Here is a 25,741-nt window from a genome sequence, read left to right as displayed (position 1 = left end):
TAAGCCCGTGCCCCCTTGTCCTATTGCTGACTGCCTGGGAGAAGAGACCAGTCCCCACCTGGCTATAACTTCCCTTCAGGTAGTTATAGAGGGTGATGAGCTCATCTCTAAGCCTCCTCTTCTCCAGACTAAACAACCCCAGCTCCCTCAGCCTCTCCCCATAGGTCTTATGTTCAAGTCCCTTCACCAATCGTGTTGCTCTTCTCTGGACCCGCTCCAGCACTTCAATGTCTTTCCTGAACTGAGGGGCCCAGAACTGAACACAGTACTCCAGGTGTGGCCTCACCAATGCAGAGTACAGGGGAAGGATCACTTCCCTTGTCCTGCTCACCACGCTATTTTTGATACAGGACAGGATACCATTGGCCTTCTTGGCCACCTGAGCACACTGATTGCTCATGTTGAGCTTCCTGTCAATTAGTACCCCCAGGTCCCTTTCTGCCTGACTGCTCTCCAGCCACTCTGCGCCCAGCCTGTAGCGCTGCAGGGGGTTGTTGTGACCAAAGTGCAGCACCCGGCACTTGGCCTTATTGAACTTCATCCCATTGGAATCAGCCCATTTTTCCAGTCTATCCAGATCCCTCTGCAGAGCCCTCCTGCCTTCCAGCAGGTTGACACATCCTCCCAACTTGGTGTCATCATCAAATTTGCTGATGATGGTCTCAATCCCCTCATCTAAATCGTCAATAAAGATGTTAAACAGGACTGGACCCAACATTGACCCCTGGGGAACACCACTAGTGATCTTCCCTTGCAGCCCAGAGGGAGCACATCTGAGTCCCACCACTGGCCTTTGCCAGCGCTCATACACCTGGGTGACCCATGGAGCCAGCATGCCCTCCTGCTAAAGGGTATGTCTCTCTGGAGACCAAGTCTTTCTCAGGGCTACCTTCGGGTTGCTTAACCCCCCAGCACTCAGCCATCAGAAATTAACGTGCTGATGTAGCAAGAGGTCACAGACTTGAGGTGTTACTGATTGCCACCTATATGGTTCTTTCAGGAAGACTTGTCACTGGAATCCTGTTGTCATTCAGGATTGCTTTCACCATATCAGTAGCTCAAATGAGTACAGGAAAGCCTCCATGAACCACCTCAGTTTGGGATCAGCCCCTGTGGAGGCAATATCTCTTCTGCCCTGGAGCTCTCAAAGAAGGAATACACATTTCTGGCCTTGAAGAACTGTCCTTCCTTTATGTGCCGAAAGAAAACAAAATGTGGCTTCTTCCCCTCAACCCCTGGCACCGTCCTGATCAAACTCTGATTGAACTGTTCGGCTCAGACAGACTTCAAACACTGAACTCTTAACCCAGCCTATGTTACCACGGCATGAGGCCACCAGCACAGGTGAACCTTCATCAGCACCCATGGTGCTGAGGCTGGAGCATCCAGTTCAAAAGAAAACTTTCAATTCAGTGTCATTTTCATAAGTACTCAGGGAACAAGGCTTGCGGAAGAAGGTATTATCAGCTGAAAAGTCAGTTGGCAAAGTTCTTTCAGTTTTTAAGCGTCATTTTGTGCAAAATGACACGTATAGTCTTTCCTTGTCTTAAATCAAACACCTTAGTGCCAAGCCTGAGGACCACTTAATACCAGTGTCAAAAATCCTATGGATTTACATAAAAACAAGACCCCAATGGGACAAATTAGCTTTTGGATCATTAGTGATGTAAATGCCATGGAAAGGCATTAAAAACAAAAACAGGTTATAAACTTTGCTGAAGGACTATTTTCCACACTTCATTAGCAGAAAATAAGGTGTATTTCTAGCAAGGACTTCACAGACAGAGTGCCTTGCCCATAAATGTCTGAGTGCCTGTTTAGTAAAGTGGAATGTGAATATCTGTGAAACCCAAGTGAAAACATGGGGCTATGGAAAATATACAACATATATATGAAGATCAACTCTCAACTTCTACATTCCCGAAGAGTTCAGATGTTACTATTTTCAGATATACCTACAGTTTTATACTATCTCCTCCACAGTTTAAGACAGCTTCAAATATATGCTTAGACAGGTTAGAAAAACTAAACAGAAATCCACTGGAAGAGAGAAGAATAATTTCTTTCTTTTCCTGTCTTTTATGACATCTGTTAACTGCAAATAGCATACTATTATGCCGCAGTTTTGCCTTAGTTTTGCCTTTTTCCCAATGTGGAAGACACTACTCTTTCATATCACTGAGAAAGCATTAACTTCAGAAAAAAAAATAGCATCTGCTGCATTCACCAAATTTAGCAGTCCAGAGTTTAACACTGCTCTTACAGAAACTGAAGAAACTCTCATTAATTCCAAGGGGTGAAGGGCTGGTTGTGAAAATCCTAAATATGTTTTACTAATAGAATTCATCTTGTTAATAAGTTGGCATGTGAACCCATTTTTTCCGGCTGCTGAAAGCAGCTTGTGGTTTGCTTTTATTCTTTCGAACACAATTAGCAAAGCTCTCGAGCAGCTGAATAGACCTATTCATCTGAACAAATTATTCCTTGGCAGAGTTTTTGGGGTTTTTTTTTTGTTGGTTTGTGTTTTTGTGTTTGTTGTTTTTTTTTTTTCTTTTTTTCTTTTTTAAATCTCCTCAAAACACTTTCCTACCCTGATGTAGTCAGAAGAGACACAAAAGCCTGCCTGTCATTAATCTCGCTTGCTTGTGCCTGAAAAGACAAGTGGGAGGTACACTGCTGAATACATCACATTTTCGGTGTCTCTCCCAGTGACACGACTGAATTACTCGCTTCTCCCAACCCTTATCTTAGCTGGTGTACAATCCTAATTAAAAGGCTGACGTAAGGAATACACAGGGGGAAGAGTCTGGCACGGATGTTATGGATGAGATGATAAAGTTTATGAGCACAGCTACCTCCCACATAGCTTTTGTAGTTAACTGTTGGAGCTCGAGCAGTTGCTCTTATGCAGATCATTTCTCATTTCAGAGGGCTGTAAACGTTAAATAAAACAGACTTGCCCTTTCTAATAGTTAGTAGCATCTCACTGATCTAATTAATCTATGTAGTTCATTCTTTCACTGAGATAACTTGGACTCCAGTTCCCTTTTCCTGCTGCTCATTTTCGGTGTGCAAAGGGCTGTGGATAGGATAAAACCCATGCATCCACCTCAGGAACAATGCTGCCATGTAGTTAACACAGAAAAAATATTTGTTTAATTAGTTACATTTTCAGCTTTTACATGAGAAGAAAAAGCAAGCCATGGGTGGTCCATAACCTCAGAAGAGCAAATATCCCGGGTTGTAAAATCATCCCACCTCAGAATACTGTGTTGGACATAAAAAAAGCATTTATTGAATTTTAGGCCTGAGTTGGGAACAGAAGGTTCATTAAGAGCTTCCAAACTGCACCCTACCGCCAATTCATTAAGTGTTTGGCATTATTTAATAAAAATGGCTCATGCACACACTTTAACTGAAACACTATTTATTCATAAACATTTTTAACCAGAGTATCTGTTGGGAGTTAGTCATATTCAGAGACAGTTTCAAATTCTTTCTTCAAGTAAATGCATGCAATTCCCATTGCTGACTGCCTCACCCAGGCTACAGGTCTGCAAGCAGAGCTTGTCCTGTACTTTGCAACTAAACCAAGGATCTCAATTGGTTTATAGAAACCAGGACACGTTCTTGTTAATGTCTTGGTAATGCATTAACATTACAGAAACGAGAGAACTGCTATAATTTGTGTAATAACATTAAAGTGATTCTACTGTCCTCATGCCTGACTCCCAAATTTGAATGGACTTCTGAAAAAATTCCTCTTTTTTTGACTGTTTTATCAAAGAAGTCAGTTTCTTGGTAGGCATGAAATAAAATGGTCAGGTGTCCTACAGAGCTACAGGGTGTTCCCTGAAAAACAATCATGGCACTATTAAGTGCTGAAACAAGGGCTGAGCAGATCTGATGGCTCAACCCACAGTTCTTTGGGTTACATTAACATGACAGTAACTGCTTTCAGACTCTAAAAAAGCAGTGACCAAGCAAACTAATACTTGCTAATGGATTTGGGCAGCTGTTGCAACGGGATGTTGCAATGGGACATTGCAGACAGGGAACATCACCATTTTTAGCCCAATTCTTTGCAACTACTACCTACACAAACACTTCCAAGATGCTTTCTCAGAAGCTCCCTGCCACTCTTGTTTTTGACGCTGTTCAGATAAAAGGTGCTTAAGGAAGCTTTTTCCTTCACAAGAGACATTCCTGAAGGAGTTGGAAAAACTGCCATTTCCACACTGTCCTGCTCACTCATAAGGCAAAGGTTCTTCCCCGCTCCCCATTTCCACATCATAACAACAATGCAGAAACAACAGCAATTTCTGACCTGGGAAAGACAAACCCAGAACATGTTTTTCTCTTTCACAGCTGGAAATGAAGATGGCCAACACTCTTTGACCTGTAACTCCTCCAAGGGCCATATGTGTTCTCCATCCGGCAACAGGACGGCTGCTGCTTTAGGACTTTGCCCTTTCTGTCTCCCTTATCTTTCCTTCTGTCATCTGCTTATTTTCCATTATTTTGATATTCTTTTCTGGTAGATAATAATGCCTTTAGGATTAGTGCTGGCAAGAGGCCAGGACAAAATGGCAGTGCTAACGACTTGTGTTTGAGATAGGGTCATTGCAAGATAATTTAGACCTTGGACCCGGGGCTCCCTTTTCCCACGACACTGGAAAAATAGGCACAGAAAAGCAGAAACACTGAATGCTTCAAACCCAAATCCCCCCGAGTTCATCATCTTGGGACACAGCTTGCAGAAAAAAATGAGGATTATATTTCAACACCCATAGATAGGACTTGAGACGGACCATACCATTGACTATCTTTCCCCAGAGTTTTTGTATTCAGGAGCAGAATCTAGAAGAAAAAAATCCACCTCCGTTGCTTCCCACCCAGCCAGCTGAAGGACTCTCCCTCCCAAGCTTCCCTTGGAGGACACAGCCTTGCTCAGCACACACCCAGGCCAACGTTACCACTTTCTTCCCACGCTGCCAAAAGAAGCATCACTAATGAGATGCCCACTACCCACATGTCCTTCAGACAGGAAGGAGATGGCCCTTGATTTGGTTTCTTATTTTTCCCCATCAGTTTTTAAAGTGGATTTTTTTTTTTCTTAAGCCTGAAGGCTGTCCTGAAACGTTTCTCCTCCGAACACAACAGCAGAACGATCAGTTAAAGGAATAAGAAGCATCTCTTCCTCCCTGTCCAAAGTGGGGAAATGCAAAATTCATCATAAATTATGAAAAGCAACCCAGGTAGTTAAAATTAACATACTGTTGATAAAGTAACACAGCTAATGTTTTTTGCCATGCTCAATCCGAGGCTGCCCCTCTTAAAGAAGTTTTATTTTCCCATTCGTTTAGGAAGCTATGAGAAAGCAGGCAGGAGAGGCTCTGCTGAGATCTATGTGAGTCTACAGGAGGACACTCTACATTTGAAACCAAACCTCCTTCCCCCATAGCCATGACCTGTAGTTCCTCCACAGGAGGCCCAGATCCCTATGGCCTCCACCATGAGCCTCTCATGAGACAAGGTTTGCTGTTTCAGATGGCAGAAAGCTGTGGTAGGTATAGACAGATAACAAGTCCTTCCTGTGCCCCAACAAGAAGAGACTGGGAAGGGTGCAAGAAGCCAGGTGGGAAAGACAGAGCAGGAAGAGAAGTGGGAGAGGCAGCAGCAGTGGCAGGAGGGGTTCATGCTGCTGCCTGGCCCTGGCAAAGGCTGGCATTTTTGGGTGAAGGAGTGCTTGGAGCAACATGAAAAGCTCTGGATTGCAGGTGGGAGTGCGATGCAGGGAGAGGCATTCCCCAGAGCCAGGCAGAGGAAGGTCAGGGACGAGGCAGCAGGGAGCCAGGCATCTGCACAGCTGCCCTGGGACAGCCCGAAGCACAGACATCTAATTGCACAAGCAACCATGGAGTGAGGAAAGAGAGAAGAGGACTTTTGGCAGCAGGCACACAGCTCTGTAAGCCTACAAAATCGTCCCCTTGCTGGCACCAGGGGATTTGCTCTCTCATGGAGACAATTCCACTTGACCATAACAGGGCTTGCATCTATTCAACATCTACCAACACTGAACTTGCATAGGGTTTACAGTGTGTCTTCATTCTAAAGGACAGCAAAGCATCCCCTTGCTCACCTCCAAACTGCCCACCATAACATGACCCATCATTCATAAGCTGGACAGACAGAATCCTGAGATCTTAGCAGTTTTACACTTTTCTCATCTGGGGCAATGTCACACCGGCTGCCCTAGAAAAGCCACAGAACTGGGGATGACTGGATCTTTAAGAATCAAAATCACATTTCTCGCCAAATGCAAGCAGGTAGCAGATTTTCAAGGTACGTATCTTGCTAAGTGACATCTGCAAAAGGGCACGTAGAGGGGGAAAAGGGAGGAATAGCAGAAATTACAGTCCCATGCCTTGTTCAAAACTCATTTAGCATGCTGTTCAGGGAGCAGCAGCTTGAACTCAGTTTGGGCTTTTCTACTAACCCAAGGCAAAGAACGCCAACAGAAGATTATTTCTGCCTGTCTAGACTTTGAAAGTTTCACGGGAAATATACAAGCCACTGATGTGATTCAACATTACAAATAAAATATTTAAATAAAATATATCTAAGCTCTAAGCACAGGTTTTCTGAAAACAGCTGAGGTTGTGCAGTAAAATGCAGGAAAGGTCATTTATTAAAACAACCTTAAGTTCATCTGCTTGTGGTTGGAACTAAAGATGATGCCTCCACATGAGGAGGACATTGCTTAAAGAGAAGAGCTCAGGCCAGTGCCCAAGTGGGATCTAGTAAATGAGGGGTTTGAGTTGCTTTCTTGTGTTTTGGGCACCAATTTCTTGAAACCTTCCTTCAGGAGTTAAAGCAGGTGCTCTGGATGTACCAGTTCTTTTCCAATTACCCAAGGTAACAGCTTTCAAGCAGATTTACCCTTGCTGTAGCATCTTAATTTCACAGAGCGCACTTCACAGCAACATTTGAATTTTCTTGAAAAACGATATAGTATGCCACCTTAGTCTACAAATTAAAAATTTCTTCTATCTTTATGGGTTCACTATTCCTCTACTTGTATACATGTATGATAACCAGGGAAGTTTTGTCTCATGCTTTTAATCACAAGAGACTGACATTTTTCTTGATAGCCACTTTTCCTATGGAACTGTTTGTATTACAGCTCTCGTTTCCTACAGCTAAAGACTGACCAAACTCTCTTCAAGACTCTTTTGTTTCTAAGCATATTCAAACAGTTTACTCCCCATCATGGGGAAGGCTGACTGTCTGGGAAATACTTGTATCAGCATGCAGAAATCCCTGTAAGTATGTGCTATACATTCTTGCTTTCACAGAACACTTTCCTATGAAAATCTCTAATGACCTAGGTTTGCAGTAGCTCAAATGCAATTTTCAGAGGCATCTTCCTCCTACATTTTGAGAGATTAAAAAAGACATACATTCCTATATCCATCTCTAGGGGACAGTGGCACTCCTCTAGGTTTAAAAAAAACTTGTAATCAGTACAGTGATATTTTATACAGTTTAAAATAAACAACAGCACCACTCTAAATACGCTTAGTTGAGAAATAAGACCACTTTTCTCATTTGCATCAAGAAAAACTTCATCAGATGTAATATAGAGACTGTAACTTTTTGAGATCTGATTCTAAAAAAAAAAAAAAAAAGTATTGGAAGAGAAGAAAAATGAAGAGTTTCATCTTTTGCCTGTAAAAAAAAAGGCAAATGATTAATGAAAGAGGGGGAGAGAGACCTGGCAATCTGCCTTTCCCCAGTTGTACTGCTGATAAACAAGGGGAAAAGCAAAGGCCAACAAGTCATTTCTGGTGGTATACAAACCTAGTGCACCTAGACCATGTCTATTCTTGCTGCCACTTGCACTATCCACAAAACTCAAAAGAAAAAAAAGAGTGCAATTATATAAGCAACAGTGGGCTTTTACAACTGTATCAAAATGATTCTGTCCTGAGAAAGGCTCACTGCTACTTTTGCTTTAATTAGGAGCGTGTTTTGGAAGATGCTAAGACCTGAAGCCTGTCATCAAGTACTTACATAGTCATCCTCTTGCAGACCTTGCTTCTGAACAGAACTTTTCACCTCCAGGGAGAACTTCTCAAACTCAGGCTTCACAGTCCTCAGCAGAGTGATGGTTTGGAGGTACGAGTATGCCTTCTTGGCTTCGAGGTCATGTTTGTCTCCTCTTTTCCAAGAGCCATTTCCTAAGGGGAAACCAAGCATATTTCCAACTCCAAATTAGGTACCATTACAGGACTGCTTTCCTTTTTCCACTCAAAAGTTCCCTCTTCTGCACCTTGGGGAGACAGCAGAATAGAAGGAAGAACTGAACCTGCTCCAAGATGAGCAGGAAACTGGGCAGGGAGGAATGGCTGGTGGGAAGTTAATGTGTGAACAGAAGGACAAGTTTATTCCCATGCTGCTCTTGCTTATTTTTAAAGGGTGGGATGAAGCCTGAGCATGAAAAAAAGAAAACAGTGCCAGATCTCAAATGCAGAGATATTTAAGTTAGAACAAGTGAGGGAAGATCCGACCACAAAGTTTTTGTTACACATCACTCCAACAGTGACACTCTTGGACAGTCATAAAGGCACCAGTAAAGTCAATAGCACGATCATCACCCGGAATGGTTGAAAGATGGTGCAGCTGCTTCTTCCACAGCTCTCCCACTGTGGTCAAGGAGAAAACCATGTGTGCAGTGGCTGCGAGATCAGCCCTGCTCTTAGTGGAAAAGAAACACTAACAAATAAAATAGGATCCTGGGCCTATGCTGTATTTACATGTTCCGTGACATAGCTGGGGAACAATTTAACTCAGACCACCAGTAATGAGATTTTTAAAAAGCAGGATAGGTGAGTGGTTGTTAATCAGCAGAGGAGTCCTTCTGCCTAACAGAGCCTGAACTTAGCAGGTCCTGAAACCCCGATCCAAAGCTTCACAAGATAGTGGAAAGGTTCACATTGCCCTGGAACAGGTTTTGTGCTACCCTGTGTAAGTGATAAATAAAAGGAGGCCTAGAGGGAACATTGGTAACCCTAAGCAGCATGCCTTTAAATGCTTACAAATAATTAAAAGCTAGGCAGTTATTTTTCAAAGAACAGCCACAAACACCACCATGACTAGATGAACCAAGACAATGACTAACACTAAGCTCCCAAGGGTGACTTGGAGGCACATGGAACCCAGAGATGAGACAGGATGTGGCTGCTTTGCTTGGGTCAAGGACCACAGTGCCATTTGGAGCAAGATAAGCAAGTGGTTTGGTCCAGGCATCACACCCAGGCTGCTCCTTGCACAGCACTACCAGCTGCATCGCGTGCCTGCAAGAGCAAATTCACAGACAGGCCACCCCAGTCCCCCAAAGCGCATGAATACAGAGCCTGTGTTTTATCCTCCCAGTATCCTGCCACTGCTGCTGGGACTCCCTGCCCCCCCACCCCTTACCTTTATTGTCAAAAAAAATAAAAGGATAACTGCAGGATTGCTCTGCATCCTAAGAGAACACAGGAGAAGGAAAGAAGGACATGCATTTCTCTGGAGGACAAGTCCTTCGTTGTGCTGCTTTTGGCTCCAGAGCAGCTCCCATCACTCCCAACACGATGGGGGGAGACACAGGAATACCTGAGTCCCTTCACCTCACTTTTCCACCCAAGAGAAGTTCTGTTTACCACAGCTCAGCATCAAATAGCACTGCAAACTTCCCCCCCCCCACCCCAGCTATTTAATTCTCTTAAGAATTCTAGATATATCCACCTTGATTTAGGGATTTCTTTCCCAACACAAGTTTAACTGGTCAAAATTACTTATGCCAGGATTCTACTTATCGGACCTAGTGGAAACCCTGGAGAGCAATTAACATCCCACCGTCCAGTTTCACCCTTAGAAGTAGCACTCCTCCCTTCAATGCCTGCACCCTGTCCTTGTTAACTGCTTTCAAAAAGGAAGAAATGTACATCTGGCAATTGTAAGCTAGCACGCCTTGCTAGCTTCCCTGCCTGAGCAAACCAGCCCTGCCAGAGCCTCCAAGCCGAAAAGCTCTGCCCCTGCTGGGTACCTGCATTTCAGAGGTGCAATATACAAGAAGTACAGCAGAGACTACAGCATAAAGGGCTTTGCTAGACCCTTGCGTTTATAAATTGAGATGGCTAAAAAGAGTGAGATTATATACAGAAAAAGCGGTAGTGCTGGTAGAATGTGAATAAGTTTCTGTCCTGGACGCTATACATATTTATTTTTAAAAGTCCTGACACTGGGAGCAGGGAAGGTAGACTTGCATAACAGCGTTCCTAGAATAATTTACATATTTTAATTCCTTCATGGATTATTTTGTGGGAGGTTGTCTTGCCACAGTACTTATGTGCAATTATTGCAGCCTTGGCATTTAATACAGCTGCTCTTCTGAAAAATTAAAAGTATTCAGAACAGAGGGCAACAACAAACTGCAATATGGTCATTTGAACTTCAAGGCAAAGTGCCAGCTTGCCAATCACACCCACTGTTAGATTTTGTACCTTTTATAATGTACAAAATCTATTATTACCAGGCACTGGGAACAAAGAATTTTGGGGGAATTTCTCTATATTTCTTTTTATGCTAGCTTTTCATATGCGAGGATCATCTGCACAAAAGTCAACTTTCAATGCACAGTCATTTCACTCTTCATGGGAAACACATTCACAAAGAAACCGAAAAAATGTTTTAAAAGAATTATTACCAAGAAATGTCAGGAAATGCCACATTCTAACCACACTTCATCAGAAAACAGGTAGTTTTCATTAATCCATTGGAAATGCTACAACACTGGACAAGCTGTGATGCAAAGTGGGATTGTACTGAGGCTCCCACACGACCATGGGGCAAATGGGCATTGCTCCCATCACTGGGCCATGTGGAGGTCTCACACCAGTATGGCACAGTGCTGCCCTGTCCACGGCTGAACAACGAGCCGTCTGCTGGGGGCTGCATCACTGGGGACACTCACCCCACACTAGCTGTGATGACAGGGTCCCTCCTGGCACAGGGGATGGCAACACTGCCTCCTGTCATTGCCACCACCTCCGAGCAAATACCATCCTGGACAGCAAAACCATCACAAAAGGCAGCATTTCACCTGCAGCAGTCACTGCTCTTACATGAGCATCCCCTGCTCAAGGAGAACTTTGGGTACCATCCATCCCAGCCAACATCAGCACTTCCCAGGCAGTCAACCTGTGCCCATTTCAGCCAAGGTAAGGAAACCATCAGCTGTAGGGGAGGATTCATCTGTGCAACAGTGGACACCTAAGGATGAAGTGAATCACTGTCCAGGGGTGCCTACTTCTCTCCTGTCCCTTCAAAGGGAGCCCAGCTCACACACAGACTCATGCCTTTGTACCTATGGCCAGATGAATCCCTTTGGATGCATTTCTGCTCTCTGAGATGAAGCGCAGCAGTAGCGCAGCAGTAGTGAGCCCCCACTGGCAGCCAGAGGGGTTTTTTGATCAGTGGTTTATAGTAAAGTCAAACCCGCAAAGCTCCCAGGGTCTACAGAAATGGGTTCTGTGACTACTGATATGGGTAGGCCTTCAGCTTTTTGCTCTGGTCCTGGTAAAGGCTGCAATGCCAAATAGTTTTGCTTATGCATTCCAAATTCAACTCAACAAAAATAAAACCTTGATTCAAACCATTGGCTTTGATCTTGTTCTGCAGAACATGTTATTTAAGTGATTTCCTTATTACCTGGCAAAACCTGGCACTTAGTTAATTAACCTAGATGATACATGTAGCAGCACCTGTAACATTTTATGTATCTGTATCTCTGAATTTAAACAGTTACATACATTAATTACAGAGTTTTTTCAACAGCACTGTTTACTGTGAAATAATCTCAGAGGTGGTAGATGGATAACAAAAAATGTATGCAAAAGAATTTACTTTACAATGAACTGATTTACTAGACTAAATACATCAAACTTTGGGAATACAGTTGTTCCTTTTGATGAACTTTTTGAGGTCTGAAAGAAAGAAAAGGTTTTCCTTCTCTCTCAACTCCCACTTGGTTTTCAATTTGAAATGAATTTGTTATTGTAGCAGATTAGTTAAGGCAGCCTGCAGGGGGGCAATTATTTTCTCAGCACCTGCAAAAGAGGCTGCTTCTCTCAAAAGCCTCATTGACACTTCAACAAAACCTAGTTTCCAGGCATGGACTTAGCTTCAGCCACCTGGTGTTGTTTAAAACTCAGCAAACATGAAAAGGATCTGGTGGTGTTTATTTATAGCCAGTTGAACATAAACCAGCAGTGTGTCCAGGTGGCTAAGAAGGCCAACAGCATCCTGGCTTGTATCAGAACTAGTGCGGCCAGCAGGACCAGGGCAGTGATCATGCAACTGTACTCAGCCCTGGTGAGGCTGCACCTTGAATCCTGTGTTCAGTTTTGGGTCCCTCATCACAAGAAAGACATCGAGGTGCTGGAGAGTTCAGAGAAGGGCACTGAAGCTGGCGAGGGCTCTGGAGCACAAGTCTGATGAGGAGCAGCTGAGGGAACTGGGGGTGCTCAGCCTGGAGAAAAGGAGGCTGAGGGGAGACTTTATCACTGTCTACAACTACCTGAAAGGAGGTTGTAGCATGGAGGGTGTTGGTCTATTGTCCCAGGTAACAAGTGACAGGACAAGAGGAAATGGTCTCAAGTTGGCCAAGTGTCATGGGAGGTTTAAATAAGATATTAGGAAAAAATTCTTCACAGAGAGGGTTGTCAGGCATTGGAACAGGCTGCCCTGTTTCAGGGAAGCGGTGGAGTCACCATCCCTGGAGGTATTTAAATGGCATTTAGACAAGGTTCTTAGGGACACGGTTTAGTGCTGAAGTTACTTTAGGTTATGGTTGGACTCGATGATCCTGAGGGTCTCTTCCAAACAGAATGATTCTATGATTCTATGTTGCTCCAGTATTGCTCTGAAATTTAACTGACACAGCTGTAGCAGCTGAGAGCAGGTTTAGTTCCCACCATGTACTGCCATAATATCAAATATAACTGAATGTAGGCATATTTCAAAAATCAAACATATTTCATTTACATTTTAAATTCATGTTTTAATTTGACAAATCTATTCCTTTTTACTTGGGGGTACAATCACTTTTAACCCACCTACTCTAGTACATTTGAACTGTCCATACCCCATGCAGTACTTTCCCTTCAATACAACTCTGACGAGTATTTTTGCAGATGCAGTTTCTGATCAAAAGCTGCAATGAATTAGACATGCGATGCCCCAGCACAGAGCTGGCTACTGGAGACCCAGACCTCGTAGCTGCCCACAGCCCCAGCCATTGCCAGTGCCTCCTTCCAGCCATCTGCATAGACCACTCGGCAGCCAGGAATACCCCTGCCTTGAGATTAGGCAGTCAAAAATCTGAGGATGGTGCAAACCACCCAGAGCTGAGCTCACACACTGCAGCACGGGGTACCCACATCTCACGACTATAACCAATGTCTCCATCTGGTGCTGCTTCCCCTACAAGTAACTAAATAAGTAACGCCTACAGTGTATTGGGCATCTTGTGATGCATCCAGTGGCAACTATAGCCACGAGATCCTTTCCTGCAATACCACTGCTCAAGTGGAAGGTAACAGTAAGAATAGGGAGAGATAGTGGTGTATTCTGGGACTCAGTGGGGCATATTTTGAGGCTAACAAATCAAAAAATATTACCAGGGTTACAGAAGACTTTGCAACATACTTGGGCAGGAGAAACATTACCATATGATGAGCTGTTGAAGAGTTCAATATTGAAGAAAGCATAGTCCCCGTTTGTCATTCCTTGCCGATGAGCAGCCAACATGATGTTCCTGATTGTGTCACCGCTGGCACACATGATAACAACTGGTGGAAGAAAATGGAAAACACAGATAGGAAGCAGTTCAAGAATTTCAGGGAACAGCCTGTTAAGCATGAATGCTGCCAGAGACAGTGACCCCAGCTGTCCTCCCAGTGTTGCAACAAACATGAACACAGATGGCAAACAAAGCTGATTTCCCAAACAGCTGACAGAAGACAGGTACCAAACAGGCTTCCTATTCCCTTGTCTCCTCTGAAAATAAGTAAATTAAGCTTGTGTGTGATATAAGTTTTTTACCCCTACAACACATGATAAGTTCTGCCTTCAAATTTCTTCAACTGCATATATTTGTAAAGTCAATTGCAACCATAACCCCCTGTTGTTACTTCTAAGTGGATGTAAGACAATCTGAAGATGGAGAATTAAGATGATACAATGACATTACTGTTTTAATTTCCATTCCATTGAACAGTTTGGTGCAGACTCCCCTAAAACTTAGGTGTCCAGTCTAGAATTTGTTGACTCTCTACTGTTAACACTGAGCAGCATCTCTCTACAGAAACTACATAGTAATCCTAGGCAATGACCTTTGATGGGACGCTTAACATTCAGAAATGGGAAAAGCAAGTGCCACTTTCTGAGTGTAAGATTAAAGGTGGTTACAAGATTGAACACCACAGAGCCTCATTTATCATGGACCAAGAGCCAGGGGGTCTGCTGCTACAAAGGGACCTACAAGCCCGCAGGTGAGCTCCATGCGGGTATCGTGATCCACACTGTGACAGCTGTGGTGGAGAGGTCCCTTCCCCTGCTGCTGGGCAGGGGGAACTTCCCCCATGCTATCCCTTCCCTCTGCAAAGTGGAAGCAGGAACTCAGGCGAGGTCTTCAGCCACGGGGAGACACCTCCCACACTCAGCACATCATACTATAAACTTTACTTAGGTTCACAAAACTACAGGTATGAAGTTACCGACATCAGAGGGAGCAGCCAAGTATCGTAGCAGTGCATGCTTCAGGGCTATATCCTACAGCAAAATCATAAGAGATCCTGTTGGAATGATGATTCGTAACCAGTTGCATGCACATTTCCAAGAACGCCGTCATGCATGGCAGGGCTTAAGAGCTACAATAATGTATGCAAATATTTTCACCCCAACAATAAAACTGAATCAAAACCACATTCAGCTTTTCTGAGTAGAAGTGTTATTGCAAGAACAGAAAAGGCCAAATAAGCCAAATCTTTTTGCACACAATGAATCTTCTCCCATCACTTTTCTGGTTGGATGCCATCACAGGCATAAAGCTCCAGATGCGCTGCCGGGGTCAGTCACGTTTGGTACATCCCCACGCTTCAGGAGAGTTATACCAGGCACAGCTCTGTCCTACTGATTATAGCAGAGTAATATAATAAAATCCAGAGCAACCGAGCAAGACATATTTCATGACCATTGTGAAGTATATTAGCATGAAGGAGAGGAAGAAAAAAAATTTCTTACTATAAAATTTTGATCCAATTTTTTCCAGATGCACATCAGGAATGAATTTGTCTCACTGTTCCTAATTTCAGTATAGGTGAGAGATTTCCTTTTGAAGTGTTCCCTTGCTGCCCTCCCAATTCTCCCATGACTTTGCCTTTATAATTCACATTTATAATAAAATCATAATCTGTAGATGGAATCAAAGAGATTCTCACAACACCAGTAAAAGACACTAGGCAAAAGGAATTAAAGAAGAGCGTGGAGGGGGAAACCCTATTTTAGAATACATTAAATCGTATTTTGAAAGCCTCTAAAGGAATGTAAGGGAAGTAATATTAACTATTTAGATGTGGTTTTTAACCCAGCAGGAGAGCAAAGACTACATATTTCAGGATTTTGAAGCAAATAAGCTATGGGCACATCTCTTGCATTCTTCCAAAAATGTAAATTATGTGTATTTAATCTGCATTTGTACCTTACTATTGTGTACATACAAATGTGTACATGCAAACACGTAAGAAGTGTTTTCCCTCCAGTATAATACATGCAGACCACAGTGATTCTAATATTAATATTCTAAATTTATTGACTAGGATAACTGACTCATCCTATAAATACTTTATCATTTAATTCCAGTTAAAGGAGTAAGTGTTCCCTTTGCTATGTGCATCCCTTGGACTATGTTCTTATGTAGAACATACTTCCACACAGTCCTGGGATTGTAACCATTATGGTAAACCTGAGCCTACAGCATTAATTCTGCAGCCTGGCTAACTGAGTCTACAAAGGAGCCTGAGCCACTAATGAAATTCATTAAAAACAAGCGGTTAACTTCTCTCATCATATTTTTCATCACAATTTCATTGTGGCTCCAGGAGCTGAGCCTTTTGAAATGGCTCCAGGGACTGAACAGGCAGCGGCTGGCAAACATGGGCATGTGGCTGACTGTGCCCGTGTCCCCCAGGTTTCCAAGACCCCACTGCAAACCCCATCCAGCAGCAGCTGAACCCATGGGGCCAGCCTCTGCCCTGGGTTCCATGGCCAGCTGATGAGGCGGCTTCTTACCCAGCCTTGGGAGAGTTCTGAGCACGTATGCTGATCAGCTGGAAAGCCCACTCCCACTCAGAGTAGCTCAGGGAAGCCTGAGCACTCAGGTGGGACCACCACCGGGAGCTCCCTCTGGAAACAGAGAAGATACGAGGTCCAAGCACAGGACAGTGTCGCAGTAGGTGCAACACAGGTGCCCTTAAAAATTGGTGAGAAAACCAACCAAACAAACACCTTTCTAGAAATTGCTAGGGACAGTGCCCCGTTGCCCACAAGCCCAGTTGTCTCATGGAGGGAACCTCCACAGAATTCCCAGGAGAAAATAAGACCTCATCTAAGGCATGTGGTGCATCCTTCACATGATAAATGACTTCTAAAATACTGGACCACCTGAAAGATGCCATGAGCAGCAGGACAACCCCTCAGGCCCAGAGGAATGTGCCAGGTGAGTCCTGCGGTCAGTATTTGAAAACAGAAAGGCATAAGCAGAAGCTGAAGGACCCCACTTGCTGCATTTCACAGTAGCGGCATGAGTCAGAGGACAAACGAAGAGGTAAGACAGAGGGAAGGGATCCCATAGGTCACAAGGAGGGGAAAGAAGACAGAGGGCTGCTTTTATTCAGTCATTTGCAAGTTGCAGAATGATGCAAACCAGAGGTCTCAGCTCAGCAAAGCGCTTAAGCCCAGGTTGAAAGCAAGCCTCTCCTCCCCGACCATCACCATGGTCTGAAAAGCAGGGTTTGCCTTTAGCCATAAGTCACATTCCCACAGCACAGCCACTGCTACCTTTGGCTAAGGGCAAACACTCATCTTTTTCTTCAGTAAACATGCTGTTATGCTCCTAGCATCAGGAAAGCCAAACACACACACACACACACATGTTAGGCTGATTAAAAATGAAAAGCATCTTTCCCCACACACTGGTTTTCTCTAGCATTTACACATTTCTTTCTCTTCATGCAGCATATGTCCCAAAATGCTACTTACTAGGAAAGCTCTATTTTAAGCACCTGCTTCAGTGAAGAGAGAATTAAACAGCCATATGCTATTTGACCTCAGTTATCTCAAACACACTCCTGCACGCTTTAAGGATTTCACAGTAGCGTAACAACATCAGCAGTGCAAGGCTGCTCCATCTACAGACTACTGTACTGTAACACCAGTTGTGCCATTCACATATGGCATGATCTGTATCGGTCCAATTTGATGCTATTTTAACATTCTACAACCAGGACTGTAAAAATTGTACACAGTACTGCATACATCTATGCCTTTTTTGGAAAACAGTAAAGGACTTCCTTGAACTTGATCCTGTGATCCACTCCTGGAATACACCTTTTGGTTTTTTGCAATAACTTGCTGGGGAAGCCTATGGCTAGTTAGAGCCTCTAACAGAAAATGCCTTTTTGATAATCCCATGTATGCAGGCATTGCTCACTTTAAAAACACATCTAACTACAAATTTGAACGTCCTAAAGCACTTTGAGCATTTTACTACTTCATGAAGCACAGTCAGTTCAGCCAGCCCAGAGGTGACTTTCCAAGATGTTTTACAAGTCATTCATCTCCCTGGTGTTTTGTTAACAGCTGGTGGCAATATAGCTGCACACACTCATGGGTTTTGCATCCACACATTCCTCTCAATGACCGCTTCCCCTACATGCATGTTATTTATGAAGTACTCAACGGGGCTTCCAGCGGCAGGAGCAGGGAAAAGGATCCCTGTGGCAAGACACAGCATGGTTAGAAGAAAACACCTTTGCTTAGACTTTGAACGTACAGAAAGTCACTTCAAAAATCTTGAAGAACAGGCAACAGATTTGCTGCTCCATAGATGCGGGCAATTTTGGGTAACTCAGACTGCCGGCAGAAAGCTGATTTCTTACTATTTCATAAAACCTTCCTAGCACGGTTCCCAAGGGCAAGCCTCCCTCCCTGGCATGGGAGGAAAAGCTCTAATGGACTTCTGTGGGCTCAGCTTTAACTTGGGACCAGTGGTTCCCAGTCATGAGGGGATACCCAGGGATGCCAGCACAGCACCGCAATAAGTTTCCCCATCGGTGGGGACATGATGTGACTCCCACCTCCCACTGGACCTTTCCTCTCCAGTCCCCCACTGCTCCAGCGCCCCGTCCCTGACCTCACCGGCCACCAAACTCCACTGAGGAGCCACACCAGGCGCACCACCACCACTCACCTCTCTCGCCTGTCTGAAGGGTGCGGACGATGTCATCGAGGTCGAGGTGGCGGCTGTTCTCGTCGAAGCTGTGTACGGCCATGTGGAAGGCCTCCTCCTGGAAGACCACATGGACGCCCTCCATGGCGAAGTAGCAGCTGCGCTCGGGGTTGCTGTCGCTGTAGAGCAGCGTGGCCCGGCTCCACTGGTGGTGGCGGAAGAGGGCCAGCAGCATCTCGCCCATCTTGGCGTAGGCGGGGGCGACGCGGGTGAGGTGCGAGTACTCGCCGCCCTTGGCGCCGAAGCCGGCGGCCAGCGCCCCCGCCGACAGCATGGGCACGTCCCAGTGCGCCGCCAGCCGCGCCACCGGCGCCGCGGCGTACTCGCAGACGGGCCCCAGCAGCAGGTCGGGGCGGCGGCGCTGCAGGGCCACCATGTCCACCAGGCTGAAGAGGGCGCGGTTGCCGCACGCCGAGTCTTCGTAGGTGAGCTGGAAGGCGTAGCCGGGCGGCAAACCGGAGCCGCTCTCCCGCAGGCTCCGCACCGCGTACTCGATGGCCGGCCGCACCCGCCCCAGCGAGAAGAGGTAGGCGTCGTCCTGCGGCAGCAGCACCAGCACCCGGATCAGCTTCTCCTCCTCCTCCGCCGCCGCCTCCGCGCTCGCGGAGCCGCCGCCCAGCGCCGCCCGCGCCGCCAGCACGCAGCAGAGGCCGCCGAGCAGCCAGGGCGGCATCGCGCCCCCCCCCGCCCCGAGACGCCCGAGCTCCGGCAAACTTTTCGCCCCACTTCCCCGCCCGCCTCGAAATTGTTCGGTCGTGCTTTATTTCTCAGGTGTTGGGCGAATTCACAACCTGCCCCAACCTGCGGGTTACGGACGGAGCATCTCGGCTCTGTTTTTCTGGTTTTCTTATAGAGAGATTATTATAATTATTTTTTGCCTCTGCCCCTCCGGCCGGATCCCCCTGCGGGGCTGCCAGGCTGCGCCCTCCCCGCTTAAGTAGCGCGGGAGCGACGGCTGCTCTCCGCACGCCCTGCGCGGCGCGACCGGGTTTGTGCGCAGGGAGGAGCCGGCCCGGCCGCTCCCGCCCGCCCCGCCCGCCCCCTCCGGCCGCCCCCCCGCACCGCCGCTGCCCGCCGGGGCTCCGAGCGTGGAGACCGCCGACACCGCGGGGCGGGGGTGTCCTTGTCACATATATAACGCTTATGTATGTAATACATGTACCTTCCTGCTCGGCTGCTGCTCTCCCTGCCAAGCGAGTCCCTGCAATCAGAGTCGGGGAGTAAAAGATCTCATTGCACGTTTTGTTTGGGGTTTGTTTAATAAATTTTTGAGGGGTTGCTTCAGCCTGCTTAAGCTGCAGTTTACTGCATAAGAGAAGCATTTGAGCCGCCCCGAGGGATCAGGGGTCGGTGCTCGGCGGGGCTGAGGGATTTGGGAGTGGGGGGGGAGTGGCAGCATCAGCACTGGGAGGCGCAGGCAGCACCCTGAAGGGCTCTGTGGCTGGGTACCAGCAGGACTGCCCGGCTCCTACCTCCTCACCCAGAAAGGTGCCCGTGGTCAGGGACGGCACAGCCCCATGGGGAAGCCTGCACTGGATCACTGGCCTCTGCCTGTATCCCTCTGGTGTCTTAGACCCTCAAGCCAAAAGGTCCCAGCTGCAGTTTTCTGTCGCTTCCCACCAACTCTGTCGCAGAGGCACAATGTCATGCCCTGAGCAGCAGAGAACTAGTCGTGGTCTGAGATTGTTTTCTTGGGGGAAAAAGTAAAATATAATAAATAAATAAACAAGGAAAAAAATATTAAATTACCTTGAGACTGCTGCCCAATCAGCATGTTAAATGCATCCCTGTTCAGCGCTATGTACTGTCTGTAAAGCTGCTATGCTTAAGATTTTGTTATTCTGGAATAAAGAATAAAGTAAATGTGAAACATGCAACATGATTTGTGAAAGAGGCTTTGGAATACCTGGTACATTTTGACAGCAAAATTCTAAAGAATGTCTATCTTTGGAGTTTTCTGTGTCCTGTAACTGCACACATCCTCAAACCCAGAGCAGGGCTGTGTGTTTTGATGTTTTATAGTTACTCAGAGTGCCAGGTTTGCATTCAAAAGGTGAGTGAACTGCTCCCTTTACAGAAGGGGTTGTTTAGTTCAGCATGGAGGTCGTTGTCAGGGCAGTATGTGTAAACTTTTGTTGCTGCCTTCACTGTGCAGTCTATGAATGGGAAACCTCTGCTCCTGGGGTGACCATCTGCTCACCTTTAAGATGCTTCGATTAAAAAGAAAAGAAAGCTGGGAGCACTTGTGCAATTACAAGTGAGAAGTGGAATGAAAACAGCAGATAACAGGATGTACAGAAATAATAGCCAAAAAAGTATTTTTGGGGGAGAGCATTTATCTAATGGGACCTGGTAAAATAAAGAAGCTCAGAAATTCAAAGATGGGAAAGAAATGCGCCTCTCACGTAGTTTTATTTGATTACTGAATTGAACTTCAGAGTGTTCGTGAAGATTACATAAACATCCACCCTGGTGAAGCTGGTTTTGTATGTTCCTGTACTGTAAGTTATGTCAGGCATTTTTTGTTGTAAATGACTCCGTATAACATAGTGGAGATTAAGCAGAATGTTACAATATACAACACGCCAGCCATCTTCACCACAAAGCTTGCAAAAACATTTTCTTAAGACACATTTTGAAATGCTGACCTTTGTAGTCACTGCTTTATGGTGACCCTACAGATGTGTTTACAACACCAAAATCTGGATGGATCTTTCTTGATTCCCTCCTTCCCCCTCCAGAATATCTTTTTCATTTTACGTGTGAGCTCCATAGTCTCCTAGCTGTCGTATTTGAGCATAAGCTGTCTAAACACAATGGAGAGATAGTATGCTCATAAATCACAGGACTGCCATCCCTCCACATGGGCTGCTCCTTGTGAGGTAAAGTACTGCTGGGAATGAATAAAAGTGGGAGAAATAGGGGCAACATGAGGGCAAAAAGAAACAAAAGCCATGTAGGCCATCCTGTGTAGCAGCAGTAGCATCAAGACAAATTTTAGAAAAAGATATGGCCCACAGTATTCAGGCCTTACTTACCTGAGCATTGCATTCAGCCTTACAGGAGTTGCAGTGTCTCTGTGGGCCCAAAGTGTCATGAATATCTCAGCTGTTCCCCTTCAGGCTAAGCAGTTTGATAAAGAAGAATCCCAGCCCATGACTGATTTTTCCGAGCCAGAAAGTTATGCATGAGAATTTACTTTTTAACACCAATTCAAAATGTCATTTAATCCACCCTATCATTAGTTCACTTACAGTATTTTCCATAGGTATAAATTCAACATTTCTTCACAGACATTATTTTTTTCAGCTGTATAAATGGTTTTTAATAGGAACAAATCCTGCAGTCGTGAATCTATAGCAGGCAAAATGCCTGTAGACTGCAGCAAGAGCAGAGATTTCAGGCTGGTCCTTTAGGACTAAGGTCATTTCAGACACAGGCCACTTTCCTCCCAGAAACAACGCGTGCACAAATCAAGAATCGTTTGACTTGCTCCAGCTACCACGAGCAACAGTCTGAACTGACCGCTGAAGATTAGGAAAATTGTTCACAGACAGGTTCGCTGAAAACATAGTTCCCCCTAGAGGTGGAAAGGATGAAATATTTTAACACCATCTGTACTGCAAACTTAACCTGCTATTTAGACTTTCCAATTCTTTCCCTGTTTTTTGAGAAATCTATTCTCTCTTTATTTCAAGTAATATATACTCTTCTGCAACACACCTAAGGGATTTCTTACTGTGGCATGATGTATCTGGCTGTCTCTTTTTGTGCTTTGTGGTCTTATCCTCATATATTTACATTATGTAGAAATGCAACACAGCTTTTAAGTGAAAGTATTGCAGCATGGAAACTTAAGATGAGCTGATCTGAGGTTAAAAATAAATGCAAAGGGGACATATTTATTAGTTCTTCTTTTAATTGACACCAGCTTCTGTGTAGATATGTATAAAATAACTACAAGATGACAAAACTACACTTCCAAAATACGAGCATGTATAAATACGTACAGTAATAACATTTTGCAGAACTCACTGCTGAGCTTCCACGTCACAGCACAAAGTAAGGTAAAGGTGGGCAGGTGAATATCATTTTTATTTTACAGATGCGGAGAACAGAACCTGGGAAGGCAAACTGTGATGTCCCAAAGGCCCAGGGTGGTCTCAGAATCATCCCTCCACTACATTGCTTATCGTCACTACTGCTGCTCAAATCACAGCTTGATGGTCCCCAAGAGTCATGCAGTGCTACACCTACCCATCTTTTCCCACCAATACTGAAAGGTGAGCTGACATGCAGCCCCACTAGAGATGTGCCATTCAACTATGTATCAATGAAAGCAAATGTTGGGATGAAAAAGACAGACCTCCCCCCTTTAGTCACAGATTCTGTTCATGTTCCCAGGGAATATTTCCAAAGCACATACTTTAAAGCATACAAATTGTGGACCTAAACCTCAGCCTTATAACCCAATGACACCCAATCAGTATTTGCTATGTTTCCTCACATCTACAGGAATGTGAGGTAATACAGTGAAAGACAACCAATCAGGAAATATTTGCAGAGGTACAACATCCAAGGCAAAATGCAGGAGAGCTGCCATGGCTTACAGAAAAATCCTGCTCTCAGAATTGTCTTAGGAGGCCCCAGCCTGGCATAAGAATTATGATAGATATGCATGTTAGGGACATGCCCTGATCTATCAAAATTAGATTATTGGCAACTGGTATGAGTTAGAAAAACTTCAGGAGGGCCCAAATCAGTTCCTTGGGTCTGACACAGTATAAATCACAGGCAGTAAGTGTGTCCTTTAACAGTCTTGTTTCTGCTCCCCATACAGTTACAGCAAAGGAGCTGGATCCATACCTTCATTTCCATCTGAAGAATTTGGAGACTCCGTGAAGCAACGCCCTTCACTGCATGCAGGAACAACATTAACAACCTTTAACTAGAGATGTCTCATTAGCTGTTCCATCATACACTTGCAGTCAGCTCATTTCTGCCCCACCTCCTTTTCAGGTTAATCTATCTGTCATTATAGCAGGAATAAATCATCTCTGACATACTTTATGTAAGAAAAAGCTGAAGATAGGCAATAGATTTGCTTGTGCAGTTGTGAGAATAACCCTATTTTACAGTAGCAGCCTGTCAAGACAGCATGTCAGAATTACATTCCATGTTTCCTTTTCAATTAGTGCTCTAGTCTGGGTGAACAATAAATTTATTAGTAATAAAAGTGTCTAAATACATGATACATTGTCAAGGAAACACAGGCCTCATTCAGATTAACTTTCGTTTTAAAATACAGCTAAATAGTTTTTCATTTCTATGATGTCACTAAAATTGTCACCAATTTTATACACCATTTTTCAGTTTCTAATAACTCATCAGCTGTCTCAGGAAGGTTATTATCTGATAGCTGCAGGAAAAAACACCACAAGTTCTACAAGGGACAGGCAAAAATTGTCTTTTGAAGTGTTTTGAAATAAGACCAGTGTGCACAAGATTGTATTCCTATTGGAAGTTAATTTCTCTTAAGTGGTCCTACCACTTCCAAATCAAGTAGTTGCTTTAGTGATTATTACAAGGCATATTCTTCTGTCCCTTCCTATGACCAGAATTAATGAAAAAATAGTTACCTGTACTTCTACAGTCAAGGCATGTCTGCAGCTACAACAAGAAGTTTGCCACATCTATGCTTTTCATTTCCAAAATGAAAGAAAGCTAAAAAGGATATGACTACAGAAAAGGCCCACAGTTTTCAACAAACACAGCAATAAGGTACCTTAGCCACTAATAGTGTTGGAAGCTATAGCTAGTGTATTGTCCTTCATATAATGACATTACATACAGACTTTACACATAAAGTGGCACTGTTCTCATTTGCTTATCATTTTAGTTGAACATGAACAGTCTGGGTTCAAGTTTTTAGAACATGTGTGTACCATGGCATTTTTTTTGTTGTTGTTCTTATCCTAACATCAGTGGGAAAAGCTAGTTGTTTCTCAAGAGAGTAGGGAAATATTCACTGCCTTATATCTACAAAAAAACCTCTGGCAAGTTCTTTTTTACTTTGGCCCTTTGATTTGGGGGGAAGAGGGTAGCCTGTGTGTGAGAGACAGGCACATGAAAATGTGTTTGCATTTATCCAGGTATCAATTCTAAGGTTAGAAAGACCCATGTTCCTACAAACAGCAAAAAGTTAACAGGGTAAGTTGAAGATTTTAATCTCTGCTATGTGCATCCCCTTGCAGCTTGCATATCACATTGTGCCTGCACTGTCCATCCCCAGCAACTCAGCTTTGTTCCCACCCCAACCCTGTACCCTTTGAGTGACTCAGTGGCACATACGTACCACCACAGGGATCAATACACTTTCTTTGAGCCAGGACTTTGAGGGACCTCACCTGCTCCAGACTGCTGGATGAGGCTACCAGGAATAACACTGAGAGCCCCTTGAATAGTCCAGGGGAAAGCAGGTCAGATTTTTCTGCCTTCTCCTGAGACACTGCAGCACTGGCAGCACAGTTTTCCGGGAATAGCCAGGCACGGCATTTCCTACTTGTGTCCTACCACAGACCACAGATTTCCCAAAGCATTGCTTCAATGAAAAAAAAACACCCAGAGTAAGAGGAACCAGTCCTTACCTTCTATAGTCAGTCTTGACAACATTCAGTTTGGACCCATTTTTTCTATGGTTCTGATTAATAATAAGAAAATAGGCTATATTTGCATGGTATTTTAATCATAAAACTGTGCTAGGGAGAATTTAGTAGTCTCATTATGTACAGATGTGCATCTATTGAACTCAATCTCAATCCAGCATCTGCAAACTGTAGCCTCTGAAATTATATTTGCATCAAGAAACAGAACAAGTAGAAGTGTAAGAGTTCAAAGGTCAACCAGAAATCATGGACTTATTTGTTAACATGGCCTTATTAAAAAGAACCAGTTGAGCACCAATTGCTAACATCAACTTTGAAGGTAATTAGCTGCCAAGAAAAGCCAAGAACACCCGCTCAGATGCAAGTCACTCCATTCTTACCATAAAATTTGGCAGATGGTGCGTGTGTGTTGTGCTACAGAAGAGCTTGCACGGTGTTGAACTGGTGCCAAACATGGAAC

General features: G+C 44.6%; 1 protein-coding gene across 1 annotated transcript in view; it reads right to left on the bottom strand.

Moving 5' to 3' along the window:
* Positions 1-19,289, bottom strand: part of NPR3 (natriuretic peptide receptor 3) — a gene marked incomplete at its 5' end in the record, with an annotated part of 40,634 nt that extends 21,345 nt beyond the window's left edge. Inside the window, 3 exons of the mRNA XM_080363014.1 lie at positions 8,077-8,243; positions 13,776-13,898; positions 18,578-19,289. Coding sequence (XP_080219140.1) covers positions 8,077-8,243; positions 13,776-13,898; positions 18,578-19,289 — 1,002 coding nt within the window. The remainder of the gene's footprint in view (positions 1-8,076; positions 8,244-13,775; positions 13,899-18,577) is intronic.
* Between the last annotated feature and the right edge of the window lie 6,452 nt (positions 19,290-25,741).

This window comes from Nesoenas mayeri (genome assembly GCF_963082525.1).
Source record: "Nesoenas mayeri genome assembly, chromosome: Z".
NCBI classification, from domain to species: Eukaryota; Metazoa; Chordata; class Aves; order Columbiformes; family Columbidae; genus Nesoenas; species Nesoenas mayeri.
Note: the sequence above shows the minus strand (reverse complement) of the source record. Positions and strands in the feature narration are given on the sequence as shown.